General features: G+C 42.4%; 2 protein-coding genes across 9 annotated transcripts in view; one reads left to right on the top strand and one right to left on the bottom strand.

Annotated features, from left to right (window-relative positions):
• LOC310823649 (E3 ubiquitin/ISG15 ligase TRIM25-like) overlaps window positions 1-7,543 on the top strand; it is a gene marked incomplete at both ends in the record, with an annotated part of 10,040 nt that extends 2,497 nt beyond the window's left edge. The window contains 2 exons of the mRNA XM_083696532.1: window positions 6,946-7,117; window positions 7,515-7,543. Coding sequence (XP_083552658.1) covers window positions 6,946-7,117; window positions 7,515-7,543 — 201 coding nt within the window. The remainder of the gene's footprint in view (window positions 1-6,945; window positions 7,118-7,514) is intronic.
• The window catches only part of LOC310823882 (uncharacterized protein), a 170,232-nt gene that overhangs the window by 67,211 nt on the left and 88,021 nt on the right, over window positions 1-15,000 (bottom strand). Inside the window, exon 18 of one of the 8 annotated variants that reach the window (XM_083696787.1) lies at window positions 14,625-15,000. This exon is cut by the window's right edge and continues 270 nt beyond it. The exons of the other annotated variants lie outside the window; for them this stretch is intronic. Within the exon in view, the coding sequence (XP_083552913.1) occupies window positions 14,741-15,000 (260 nt within the window). The 3' untranslated portion in view covers window positions 14,625-14,740. Of the gene's footprint in view, window positions 1-14,624 lie in introns of those variants that run through there. 8 annotated transcript variants of the gene reach the window in all.

Below are 15,000 nucleotides of genomic sequence, written 5' to 3'. Positions count from 1 at the left end.
TAGGGTTAGGGTTAGGGTTAAGGTTAACTCTAACCCTAACCCAACATCTCAACTACAGGTGGGTCACAAACTCTACCTGCTCAACTTACATCACCTCAACTTCAGACCAGTTACAGTTGTGGTCAGAAGTTTACATACACTTGTAAAGAACATGTATGTCATGGCAGTCTTGAGTTTCCAATCATTTCTACAACTTTTATTTTTCTGTGATGGACTGATTGGAGTACATACTTCTTTGTCACAAAAAACATTCATGAAGTTTGGTTCTTTTATGAATTTATTATGGGTCTTCTAAAAATGTGACAAAATCTGCTGGGTCAAAAATATACATACAGCAATGCTAATATTTGATTAAATGTCGCTTGGCCATTTTCACCTCAATTAGACGCGTTTGGTAGCCATCCACAAGCTTCTGGCAAGCTTCTGGTTGAATCTTTGACCACTCCTATTGACAGAATCGGTGCAGTTCAACTAAATTCGTTGACTTTCTGACACAGACTTGTTTCTTCAGCACACTCCACATGTTCTCAATGGGGTTTAAGTCAGGACTTTGTGAAGGCCATTCTAAGACCTTAATTCTAGCCTGATTTAGCCATTCCTTTACCACGTTTGATGTGTGTTTGGGGTCATTGTCCTGTTGGAACACCCAACTACGTCCAAGACCCAACCTTCTGGTTTTAGGTTTTCCTGAATAATTTTGAGGTAATCCTCCTTCTTCATTATTCCCTTTACTTTCTGTAAAGCACCAGTTCCACTGGCAGCAAAACAGGCCCAGAGCATAATACTACCACCACCATGCTTGACGGTAGGTATGGTGTTCTTGGGGTGAAAGGCCTCACCTTCTCTCCTCCAAACTTATTTCTGGTCATTGTGGCCAAATAGCTCAATTTTTGTTTCATCTGACCACAGAACTTTCCTCCAGAAGGCCTTTTCTTTGTCCATGTGATCAGCAGCAAACTTCAGTCAAGCCTTAAGGTGCCGCTTCTGGAGCAACGGCTTCCTTCTTGCACGGCAGCCTCTCAGCCCATTGCGATGTAAAACACGCTTGACTGTGGACACTGACACCTGTGTTCCAGCCGCTTCTAATTCATGGCAGACCTGCTTTTTGGTTGTTCTTGGTTGACTCTTGACCATCCTGATCAATTTTCTCTCAGCAGCAGGTGATAGCTTGCGTTTTCTTCCTGATCGTGGCAGTGACACAACTGTGCCATGCATTTTATACTTACAAACAATTGTTTGCACAGTTGATCTTGGGACCTGCAGCTGCTTTGAAATCGCTCCAAGTGACTTTCCTGACTTTTTCATGTCAATGATGCGCTTTTTCAGACCGTGCTGAGCTCCTTAGATTTTCCCATTGTAGCGTTTTTGGCTGAGTGTAATGAGTGTATCAAACAAGTCTTATTTAAATGGGCTGAAATAATTCACCAGCTGTAGTCAATCATAATCACTCATAACAAGTTAAGAGGCCATGCCACAAAGCAAATTTGATTGACACAACTTTCTACATCACCAAAAATTGATAATTCAAGGTGCTGTATGTATATTTTTGACCCAGCAGATTTTGTCACATTTTCATAAATTCATAAAAAGAACCAAACTTCATGAAAAATCAATTTTTTTGTGACTCAAGACTGCCATGACATACATGTTCTTTATAAGTGTATGTAAACTCTTGCATGTGTGTGGGTGTGTGTGTCTAACTGTCAATAATAATAATAATATTATCAAGATTGTGTCACAAAAAATGTGGATCTACTGTTCTTCCCTGTTCCTTGTATATGATTGACATTATATATTAGTAATAGAATGGTGATCAGGAGAAAACTAATAGACAGAGAAGTACAGTAAATAATATCTGTAACTTAGCAAACAAACACAACAGGGTCCATATCCAATCACAAAGCCCCCTCCCTAAATGTCCAACCAATCACTGGGTTTTTCCCTCCTCAGGTCCAAGTCCCGCCCTAATCCACTTAGTCCCAATAGAAAACGGATCCGTCTTTTACAAATTACATTCATGGCATTTAGCATACGCCTTTATCCAAAGCGACTTACAAAAATACATTTGTTTAAGTAAGTGAATCATCTTTCCAACAGTCATCATTAGACAAAGTAATCAATGCTCACACCAGGGGCCATTGGCAGTTGTAATGCCAGTAGGCTATTTTTATTAATTTTTTAAAATTGATTTCATTAGCAGGAGAGAACTTGTACAGCGAGTTAGCAGGGGTGAAAGAGGTCTTGGGGTTGGGGTTGCCCGCTTGGATGTGACCAGTTTTTGAACATCCTCAGGCGAGAGGGGGAGAAATCTGATAAACCAGAGACTGGGTGTTGCACAGTGGGTTTGGGAGGAGAGGTAGCATTGTTGGTGAGAGGTAGAGGGAAGGAGCTGCTAATGTCATCAACCTTCTTTTCAAAATAGGTGACAAAGTCATCGGCAGACAGAGAGGAGGGAGGAGCGGGAGGAGGAGGGTTGAGGAGTGAGGAAAATGTGGAGAACAGTTTTCTTGGGTCAGAGACAGAGGTGTGAATTTTGGGATGGTAGTATAAGGCTTTACCAGCTGATGCAGATGAGGTGTAGTTGAGGAGGAGAGAGAGATAAGGGTCTAGATCATCAAGCTTGCAGGGTTTCAGACAGCCAGGGAGCGCGTGGAGAGGATGGTGCCGGCCTTGATATCTGTGGACAGAGAGAGTCGACGGATGAGGAAAGAGAGGACAGGAGGGTGGAGGAAGCTGCGTCAGTGGATAGAAGAGAGAAAGATTCAACAGAGGGTAGGGCGGTTAAGACAGAGGAAGAAAGAGTGGTGAGTGAGAGGGTGCGCAGGCCGCGACGAGAAGACACAGTGTGGGTATTCCCAGCCAATGTTCTTGTAGACAAGAACCACGTTTCACCGCGGAGGTCAATGTTCTTGTAAACAAGGTCGATCCACCGGTTCTCTGCAACACGTTAGATTTCATTTTGTGGGCTTTTAGACTAAATGGTCGTCGCAGACCCAGGTCACTCCAACCTTTGTACTCCCCCAGGGGGTGCAAATCCTATTGTCTCCCCTCCTCTTGGTAAAGCCTCTTTTTATGACTTTCCATTTCCCCATCAGTCGGACATTTAAAGTCGCATAAAATTCAACATCTATTCTATCAAATACTAAACCATCAATGAAAACATCCAAACAACAACAGACCCTAAACTCTAACCCCCTAACCCTAATGGAAATACTAAACCATCAATGAAAACATCCAACCAACAACAGACCCAAACCCCAAACCCCTAACCCTAACCAACAACAGACCCTAACCCCCAATCCTAACCCGAACCCCAACCCGCAACCTTAATCCTACTTATTTAACCCTTTCGGGACCTCAAACGCGCAGCTGCGTTTTCAGGGGTTTCCAAAATGTTTTGATCAATATCTCAGTGATAATCCGGCGTAGAAACATGGTTTAAATATCCCCTGAGCCCTCCTGTGACATGCCCTCTCACTTACAGACGGAGCTATTAACCTAGGAACAGCTTGGTACAGGCCCTCCCTGCGTAATTGGTGAATTTGGAAGCAGCCTAGCTTGAGTCGCTCAGACACTGCCTTTTACCGTCGTTGATTGGTCAATTCGCACGTCCATCTTCTTCGCTACACGTGACGTCGGCATTGTCGGTATTGACAAACATTTCAGTGACAGTGACAGAGACAGAAAGCAGAGAAGATGTGTTTACAAGGATCCATTAGAAGTCCTTTTTTATATTCTGTCTAGTATTTTATTCATATTGTATGCCATTTCTGTGTAGCTCAGGACTTCATGAATGAATTTCAAGCACCAAAACAATTCATCCACATGGGTAAAGGTATGTTTTCACATGGGATTTGAAACATTTCTGAAAAACGGATTCGAAATGTTCAGGTTTAGGCCTACTTACCTCTTCACACAGTGCTGTTGGGGTAAACATCTATCACAATCAAGAAAGCTGAGTTTGTACTGAAAATATTGATATGAAACACTTGGGTATTATTTTGTATGGAAGTGACTTCAAATTGAGAAAGAATAAATGTATGTAAAAATGGAGAAAATACCCCTGGTCCCCAAAGGGTTAACCTGCAAAGTGAGGCCTTCTCTTTCCCCCCCCATCAGAACAATGTGGGACCTGTCCATGTTTACAACCCTTGACTGATACATGTCTCTCTCTCTCTTTGTCTCTCTCTCTCTCCCTCCCTCTCTCCCTCTCTCCCCCCCTCCCTCCCTCCCTCCCTCTCTCCCTCCCTCCCTCCCTACCTCTTCTCTCCATCCAATCTCTCTCTCTCTCTTTCCCTCTTTCTCTGTCTTTTTTTCTCTCTCCCTCCCTACCCCCCTCTCTCCCTCTCCCTCCCTCCCTTTCTCCCTCCCTCCCTCTCTCCCTCCCTACCACACTCTCTCCCTCCTTCCCTCTTTCTCTCTCTTTCCCTCCCTTTCCTCCCTCCCTCCCTCCTCTTGCTCTCCGTGCCTCTCTCTCCCTCCCTACCTCTCTCTGCTACTCTACCTACCTCTCTCCCTCCATCCTCTCCCTCCCTCCCTCCCCCACCTCTCTCCCTTTCTCTCTCCCTCCCTCTATCCCTCCCTCCTTCCCTCCTCTCCCTCTCTCCCTCCCTCTTTGCCTCCCTCCCTCCTCTTTCTCCCTCCTTCCCTCCCTCTATCCCTCCCTCTATCCTCTCCCTCCCTCTTTCTCTCTCCCTCCTTCCTCTCTCTCCCTCTCACCATCCATCCCTCCCTCTATCAATCCCTCTATCTCTCCCTCCCTCCCACCTCTCCCTCCCTCCCTTCTTCCTCCCTCTATCCTTCCCACTATCCCTCCCTCTATCCCTCTTTTCCTCCCTCCCTACTCTCTCTCCCTCTCTCCCTCAATCCTCTCCCTCCCTCCCTCACCCCCTCTCTCCCTCCTGTCCCTCCCTCTCTGCTTCTCCCTCCCTCCTTCCTCCCTCTATCCCTCCCTCTCTCCCTCAATCCTCTCCCTCCCTCCCTCCCTGCCCCTCTCTCCCTCCCTATCTCTCTCCCTCTCTCCCTCCTCTCCCTCCATCTTTGCCTCCCTCTCTCCTCTCTCTCCCTCCCTCTATACCTCCTTCTCTGCCTCCCTCCTTCCTCTCTCTCATTCTCTCCCTCCCTCCCTCCTTCCCCCCCTCCTTCCCTCCCTCCCTCTATCCTTCCCTCTATCCTCTCCCTCCCTCTTTCTCCCTCCCTCTCTCCCTCCCTCCCTCCTTCCTCTCCCTCCCTCTCTTTCTCCCTCACTCCCACCTCTCTCTCCCTCTCTCCTTCCTCCCTCTATCAATCCCTCTATCTCTCCCTCTCTCCCTCCCTCCTTCCTCCCTCTATCCTTGCCTCTCTCCCTCCCTATTTCTTTTTCTCTCTCCCTCCTCTCCCTCCCTCTCTGCCTCCCTCCCTCCTCTCTCTCCCTCTCTCCCTCCCTCCTTCATCCCTCTATCCTTCCTCTCCATTCCTCCCTCCCACCCTCTATCACTCCCTCCCTTCCTCTCTCCCTCCCTCTTTCTCCCTCTTTCCCTCTCTCTCTCCCTCCCTCCCTCTCTCCCTCCCTCACTCTTTCTCTCTCTCTCTTTCTTTCACTCCCCTCTCTTTTCTCCCTCCCTCCCTCCTCTTGCTCTCCCTCCCTACCTCTCTCTACTACTCTCCCTCCCTCTCTTCCTACCTCCTTTTTCCCTCTCTCCCTCCCTCTCTCCCTCTATCCTTCCTTTCCCCCCCTCACTCCTTTTTTTTAGTCATTCCATCCCTCATAAGCCTTTTTACCTCCTCCTGGTAACATAAAATATTATAGATTGCTGTGCATAATACATCTTAGGATCTGAAGGGTTATATCTGACCTCTTATTACCTCCTTTGGGTAAATTATCCTTACCGATAAACCCTTTATCCGCAACCACACCAACTGGCACTCATATCAGATGAGAGCGGTCGTTAACCATAGAGATTACCCACTTCTGTGTACAGTTTTTAGGTTTGGGGAGATTTTTCAGTGCAGCTGAGGTGGGTAGAGGAAGATAAGGGAGGAACTATGGGATGTAGACCGTTAACAGCGGAGTGAATCTAATCGACACCAACCTACATAGGACCAGTCAGAATCTGACAGGGTGAGACCCCTCAGGCTGAGGATCCATAACCTGTTATCTGAGGGTTGGTCGGGGGTTCTGTACAGAGCCTAAATTCCCGGGAGACAAAGGAGGATTCCACCGTCAAGTGTGAGAACCAATTATGCACTGGGAATTGTGACACTTTTTCCGTACCCCCAAGATCCATTCTCCAAACAAGGATATGTAAGTTCTTGTTTTCTATGTGAAAACCCAAACCATTGTATTTTCTATACTTTCTTCCCTTTTTAGTTTCCTTGTTTGTATTTAAATCCTGTTTCAGATGAGTATATAGGTTTCTCAGCCTTGTATTTCCCACTAGTTTTTGTAAAGTTTTATATTGTCAGTGTCTAAACTTATTGTGTTGAGTAATTTATATGAATATGTGTGCCTTGGTTTTGTTGTCTTAAACAAAAACACTACTATGATCCTGAGGGTAACACTGGCTACATTGCATGGAGGATCAAGACGGTTCAACGCAACACCTCTGCTGGGGTCATTCCAAGACAGTTATTCAGGATGGTCCAAAAACCAGACGAGAATCTTTGTTGGCCTGTGAACAGCTATTTGGTGAGGAGTGCAGGGAGGCGATATCTACAATCAGACATTCAACTGATGAATCTGTGGTCAGAGACAAAATGAGAGTGACTTTCGAGTATCGACAGAAGATGGTCCATGATGAGGATGCATCATCATCAGTCCTGGATGTGTTCCTTCGTTTCCTTGATGTGCCTGGATTGGTAAGAAAATCTTTAGCTTTTGTAGTAGTTTCAGTATTTGACCCCACCATTTCCCTTTGTCATCTATACTTAAATCTGTATATCAAAATATTGTCTCCTTGTTTGTAGATCGACCAGGATTTCTCCATGATGTTTGGTGACGAACTGTCTCAGAAATTCCTGGCAAAGTGGTCAACATTCTTCAAGCCAAAAGTCATCGCAGACTGCAAGACTCTTCCACCAAATCAGTACATTGTTGAGCTTCTGTCAGGAACTGAACCTCAACCTGAGGACAACCACGGTCAGTATAGACGGTTTTGTTTTTCCAAAATGTTTCATTAGTGTTCATTAGTGTCTAATTTCATTCTTTTGTGATGTCTTTAGGATGGGACAGTGATATGTCGTCAATCCTTTTGCTGCTGCATCTGCTCCCTCCGACCTCAAGAGGCCAGAAAAAAACAGCCAAGATCAGTTCAGCTCAAGCAGCCAGCCATCTTGTGAGATATCTTAAGCAAAAGTGAATTTTTAAACCTTAGATGTGCACTTTGAGGTGCAGATTATTTTGGAATTCTGAGACATACATCATTTCATTTTGTTCATTCCATCTGTAAATAAGATGTGATGAAACGCTTGGTGATAAAAAAAACATGCAAAGAGTTTAATTTTCATATTTACTTTGTCCCTTTTCTGACCTACAGGAAGGAGCCAGTGTGACTACCTTCCTTGAGACTGCTGACACAAAACAACCATTCCTCCTCTGCATCGGTGAGCAAAGGAATGATATCCAACGGTTCTACCTTGTTATCGACCGAAAACCGAAACCATGCAAGGCACATACATCAGTGGCAGCTTTTGATGAACTGTTCAAAACTCACTACGTCTTCAGTCTTTCATATGACGAAGGTCTTTGTAATTTCTACACATTTATCCAAACCACAATTTACAACATCGATATCGGAAGAGCAAAGGAGAGCCCACGTGTTAAAGAACTTAGAGCAAGACTGCTGCAGCGAGAGGACTGCATTTATAAACAGCCTTCAAGATGTTCACATGTTTTGTATGTAAAGCGCACCACAAAAATAGTTTGGTTCTTTGTCAACATCTAAAATCTCAACATGGTCTATATCCTGGCAAAACGTTACGTTTAAAATGTGGAGAGCTAGGTTGTCCATTATCATTTTATACTGAAAGTGGCTTCCGAAAGCACCTCAACAAGGTGCATAGTCACAGCATGGATCAAGAGGTTGATACTAATCAGGATGTTGCCACTCAGAAAGAATGTGAGGCGGAATGTTCAAGTGATCGCCCAACTGTTGTTGCCACTTTGCAGATTCCACCGGTACCAACAAAGCTTTGTGAAGTAACAAGTCAGCTACCTTCAATGTGTGGATCAATTGTTGCACATCTGCAAGCATCAGGTCTCCCTGAAAGTGCTGTCCAAACAATTGTTTGTTCAATGGAAGAAGTCGTTAATGACGTCCAAAGCCAAGCTCGAGTAGCAGTTCTCAAAACGGTTTCTCCTGAAACTAAGAGTTCAGGCATTTCTCAAAAAATAGAGCACTGTTTTGATCAATTAGGTAATCCTTTTTCAGAATTAAACACGGGGGCAAAGAGGCATAAATATTACAATGAAAAATGGGAAATTGTTGAACCTAAAGAATATGTCCTTGGGGTGAGACTGGATTTGCGCAGAGGTAGAACTACAGGTGTCTACAATCAGGTTCAAAACAAGTGCATGTATGTGCCGATTCTGGGTACACTCAAATCCATATTCAAAAACAGCCAAGTAAGAGAGAGCTTTTTACAGGACAAACAAAGTGAAAATGGTATTTACAAACACATCAATGATGGGTCATATTTCCAAAACCATGCCCTGTTCTCACAGCAAAAGCATGCTTTACAGATTCTACTCTATTACGATGATTTTGAAACTGCTAACCCTCTAGGTTCCAAGAAGGTGACACACAACATTGGGGGTGTCTACTTTACTCTAAAACATCTTCCACCCAAGTGTAACTCAGTACTGATGAATGTACATCTTGCAGCTCTATTCTACACTGAAGATCTGAAGACATATGGTTTTGATGTGATACTAAAGCCTCTTATTGATGACCTGAAAATCTTAGAAACCGAAGGAATACAGCTTCCTTGTTTTGAACAACCATTGTTTGGCTCAGTAATTCAAGTAACAGGAGATAATCTGGCTTTAAATAGCTTGTTGGGGTTTGTGGAATCTTTCAGTGCAACATATTTTTGTAGGTTTTGTTTAATGAGTAAGGAAGAAGTGCAATCTGTATTTACTGAGAATCATCCTGGGTTAATTTTCCGTTCCAAAGAGGCTCATACTGAACATTGTAGGGCACTCAATGAAAATCTTGAACTGCGGTCATTATATGGTGTTAAAAAGTCATGTGTGCTCAATTCATTTCCAACTATGCTGTTGATATAATGCATGATTTGCTAGAGGGTGTGGTACAGTATGAACTTAAGCTGGTTTTTGAGTACCTCGTTAAACAGGGCTATGTCTCTTTGAACTCATTGTCAGACAGGATACAGAGCTTTAATTACGGTTCCACAGAACATAAAAACAAACCAAGTGGGTTAAAGATGGATGATAAGAGCAAACACCCGGGTCAGAATGCCGTCCAGTCATGGTGTCTTCTGCGCAACACTCCACTTATATTGGGTGATGTCAATGAAAGGGATAACAGTCACTGGAACTTTCTGCTGCTTCTAATACAGATAGTCAATATAGTGTTTTCCTACACCATAACTGATGGGATGATATCTTACTTGAAAAATCTGATCTGTGATCACCATACTCTGTTCAAAGCATTGTTTCCCGACAAGAAGTTGATCCCCAAGCACCATTTGATGATACACTATCCGAGATGCATGCAAAAAATTGGCCCTCTTATCCATATGTGGTGCATGCGATTTGAAGCCAAACACAAATTTTTCAAAAGATGTGGTAAAGATTTCAAAAATCTCACCAAACCATTGGTGACGCAGCATCAGCGCCAATTGGCATTTCAATTTGAAAATCATTGTTTTAGACGACTTGAATTTGGTCCTACAACATCAAAAACAATCAGCACCTTGCAAGGTGGGGAAGAACTTAGTCAGACATTATATTTAGAAGCATGTTCAAGTGTTTCAAGCACCAACTGGGTCAGAAATGATGGTACTGAGTACCAGGTTGATTTGTTCATATGCACTGGATGTACCGATGATCTCCCTGCTTTCAAAAATATCTGTGAAATTATTATATACGGAGAGCGTGCTTTCATAATAGCCTGTAATGTAGAAACAATGTACTATGATGACCACTTTAATGCCTACTGTATAGAAGACCAAATGGATGAGTTTTCTGTTATCTGCGTGGATGAACTGACTCATTTCAAACCATTTGACAAGCAGTGCTCTAATGAGAGTAGTCACAAAGCATACATAGTGCCCTATTCTTATATGTAGAAAAGTTCTCAGTAAATACAGATTGCACTTCTGTCACAAAGTTGTCGCAGTGAAGTTGTTACATTATTTTTCATTTTTTATTTTGAATAAATAAGCCTCAAAGTCTGGTACTATTCTGTGACGTACATCATCTAATTTTGTTCATTGCATCTGTAAATAAGATGTGATGAAATGCTTAGTAATAAAAACCATGCATATTTACTTTGTACCTTTGCTTACCTACAGAAGGGAGCCAGTGTGACGTGTACATTTAAATTGTCTTTGTTTTGTCTTCTATTTATCTGCCATCAAGATCTGGATGATAACAAAATAAAACATGTTTTTTATAAAGCAATCAACTTGTATGTCATTCTTATTTTTAATTGGTTTATTACCGAATTATTGAAATATTTAAATGTTTTATTTTAATTGTATAGTAGCATATTTTCACTTTATAGTGTTAATGAGGCAACTCCTTTTATAGAAATTCAAATCACACTGAGAGAGTTAATTTCTAACACTAAGCACTGGAGTTGAAAACATGTAACACTGGTAAATGTTAACCAGTGTTAAATTTCAACTATAGAAAGAGTTGATACATAACTCTATTATAGTGTAAACATGGCAACACTTTCAAAAGTGTTAAATTCACTCTGTGGGGAGTGGACCCCTCCGGACACTTTAAAAGTGTTGAAATTAACTCTATTAGAGTTAATTTGAGTCTGTCGATTTTGCTGTGTAGTGATTCAACTGCTAGTGATTCAAATACTCGTGATTCAACTACTAGTGATTCAACTACTGATGATTCGACTACTAATGATTCAACTACTAGTGATGATTCAACTACTAGTGATGATTCAACTACTAGTGATGATTCAACTGCTAGTGATGATTCAACTACTAGTGATTCAACTACTAGTGATTCAACTACTAGTGATGATTCAACTACTAGTGATTCAACTGCTAGTGATTCAACTACTAGTGATGATATAACTACTAGTGATTCAACTACTAGTGATGATTCAACTACTAGTGATTCAACTACTAGTGATTCAACTACTAGTGATGATTCAACTACTAGTGATTCAACTACTAGTGATGATTCAACAACTAGTGATGATTCAACTACTAGTGATTCAACTACTAGTGATGATTCAACTACTAGTGATTCAACTGCTAGTGATTCAACTACTAGTGATGATTCAACTACTAGTGATTCAACTACTAGTGATTCAACTACTACTGATGATTCAACTACTAGTGATGATTCAACTACTAGTGATTCAACTACTAGTGATTCAACTACTAGTGATTCAACTACTAGTGATTACTACTACTGATGATTCAACTACTACTGATGATTCAACTACTAGTGATGATTCAACTACTAGTGATTCAACTACTAGTGATTCAACTACTAGTGATGATTCAACTACTAGTGATTCAACTACTAGTGATTCAACTACTAGTGATGATTCAACTACTAGTGATTCAACTACTAGTGATGATTCAACTACTAGTGATTCAACTACTAGTGATGATTCAACTACTAGTGATTCGACTACTACTGATGATTCAACTACTAGTGATTCAACCGCTAGTGATTCAACTACTGTCTCCCGGCAGTTCAGGCCCTGTCCAGGACCCCGGACCAACCCTCCGACTAACAGGTATGGACGTCAGCCTGCAGGGTCTTACCCTGTACAGGACCCCGGACCAACCCTCTGTCTAACAGGTATGGACCTCAGCCTGCAGGGTCTTACCCTGTAAGCTACTTCCTAACAGGTCCTGTGTAGGTTGGTGTGGATTAGACTCACTCCGCTGTTAACAGTCTACGTCCCATAGTTCCTCCATTGACTTCCTTTACCCACTTCAGTTGAACTGAAAACTCCCCCGAAAACCGTACACAGAAGTGGGTAACCTCTATGGTTAACGACTGCTCTAATCTTATATGAGTGCAAGTTGGTGTGGTTGCGGAAAGGTATTTATCGGTAAGTACAATTTACCCAAAGGAGGTAATGATGGGCTAGATATAACCATTCTGATCCTATGATGAAATATGCACAGTAATCTATAACCTTTTATGTCACCAGGAGGAGGTAAAAATACTTTTGATGAATGGAATAGTTCAATAAAAATAACATTTTTAAAAATTGAGTTTAGAAAACTGTTACTTTAAATGCAGGGTAGATTGTTTAATAATGGCTTAAAGCATTACAGCATAGCTAAGTTATCATAAAAATGGGTTACAGACAGAGTATTAACATATAAAAATGATGAAAATATGAAGATGATAAAAATTAGAAAAGAATAAAATCTCTACCTCTATCCCTCCTCTGCCTAATCTACTTGTCCTCTCCGTCGAGTGAAGCCGGTTCCTCTTTCCGCCACGGCTGTGGTAAAGAGCCGGTGTTATGCTCCCCTGGCTGAGGGACCCCTGGCTGAATCAGTCCCTCCCCTGGCCGAGGGACTCTGATTCCCGCAGAGTGTCTCAGCTTTGCCCCCTGAAACTGCTCTACCGGTCTCAGCTTTTCCTCTAAGTCCGTTCTTCCTCAAAGAAAGGTCCGCCAGGTCCTCTGTTGCAATCCAGTGGCGAGTCCGTTAGTCAGGATTTGATCAGAGTGTGAACTCCGGCCACGGAGAACTTCTCGGGCACCAGACTATGAGAGCTCCAGTTCCACCCGGGGGTAAGGTATCCAACACACTCCGTCCTGCTCCGGTTCTTCAGGTTTTAACGCTCCTCAGCGGGGAATGACCGTTGTGCTGCTCCGGGGAGCTCTTTTTATACTCTGCTTTTGATCCAAAACTCCTCCCATATGACATCATCTTTGTTTACTAACAGACCCAAGATTCCTCCCACGTGACATCTTCTTTGTCTACAAACAGAGCGGTGTTTTACCCTTTGAGCGATTAGCTAGAACCGTGGCTAAGCTAAGCTAGTAGCTAAGTAGCTTCCTTCTAAAGTAAATAAGGAAGTGCTTTTGGCGAAGTCCTTTTAAGGAACTTTCTCTGTGCCTCAACTCTCAGTGTTACAAAACCTCATCAACATCAATACAATACATCCAAACAGTAATACAGTATAGTAATCACACATATCAATAGATCAAAACCAATAAATCACTCTATACTTCACATTGTTACACTTAATCATTGTTATCATTCTCATACTTGATTATGGACACAGTAGTACTTTTTGTTGGGGATTCCCACCACCTGACATACTTCACCCCGAAGGCCCTATATAATATCCCCTTATATGCAATAATAAAACTCTGTATCATCAAAATAAACTTCAGTAATATAGTATCATACATCAGTAATCATCCCTGAGTAAGATTACACAATCAAACATTGGTATTCTTATATTCTTAGTACTTTCATTGGTAGCATGCCGTCATCATAATGAGGCCTAAGCAGACATGTTGACACGGGGTCATACACTCACACTCTAGTTCCTCTTAAGCAGTTATGCAGTTACACATATTTAAATCAACTTATCATTCATAAGCAGTTATGCAGTCGCACCTATTTGAATCAACTTATCATTCATAAGCAGTTATGCAGTTGCACCTATTTGAGGGATAGATGGAAGATAAAATGTGTTTCAGGAACATCCTCAGCCGCGGTGTCCCTCGTCAGGTCGGGCCCCCGGCTGCTAAGCTTTTTCTCTTTCTCTTGCCGTGTCGTGGTGATTCACCAAGGTTGCTCTCAAACCTCGGGCCAATCCTGCCGCGCTTAACTGGGGAACGTTGGGAATGGTGTTCAGGCCGAGGAAAGGACGTGCTAGACTCGCCCTCGGTGACACAACTCAAACACCCAATTTAACCAACTCTTATATATATACACACACACACACACACACACACAGAGGAGAAGGAACAACATGTACGTTGGATAGATAGACAGGTGAAGGAATCTATGGAAAGTGAATTACAGAACATGTCCATGTTGTACTGACAGAGAAGGAGAGCTGTCTTCACATCCACTCCCTGCTATCTTACACACAGCAACGTGATCCAGCATCACAACTCAAACACCCAATCTAACCAACTCTTATATACATACAGACACTCTCTCCTGTGTTATTCTCAGAGTTCATCATCAGTCTGATTTGATCATCTAATCATTCATCTGGATTGTCAGTTTCATTTCCATAAAAAAAACAAAAAACATGTAAGCTTCTATTTTTTGTCACTCTATTGCAGTCTATTTTACTATCAGATGCATTTAATTTAATTTAATATAATATTATATATATATATATATATATATATATATATATATATATATATATATATATATATAATAGAAATATATATATATATATAGTAAAAAATAATATAACTACACACAACAATCCTACACCCTACACTCGGAGAGGGAACATCTGTACATCCAACATCTCAGTTGGATCATCATCAGTCCATCATCTTTGAGCCTTTGGTGTTCAGTGTGATCTCCCTGAGACTAGTTAACACAGGGTCACTGAACAGCCCAATCTCCAAAGATAAAACCCTGGGTAGAGGGGCTCAGTGAATGTGGAGTGGAATGTGTGCAGGAGGGTCTGTGTGTCAGAGGAGACCCTGTAGAAGGACAGAGTGCCGGCCGGCCAGTCCAGATACACTCCTACTCTGTGGGAGCCAGAGGAGGAGACAGGTATGACAGTCCTCTTCTCATTGTGCCAGGCGGAGTAACTGTTACCAGAGCAGCTCAGAATCCAGGACTTGTCAT

This window comes from Argentina silus (assembly GCF_951799395.1).
Source record: "Argentina silus genome assembly, chromosome: Y".
In the NCBI taxonomy this organism is placed as follows: Eukaryota; Metazoa; Chordata; class Actinopteri; order Argentiniformes; family Argentinidae; genus Argentina; species Argentina silus.
Note: the sequence above shows the minus strand (reverse complement) of the source record. Positions and strands in the feature narration are given on the sequence as shown.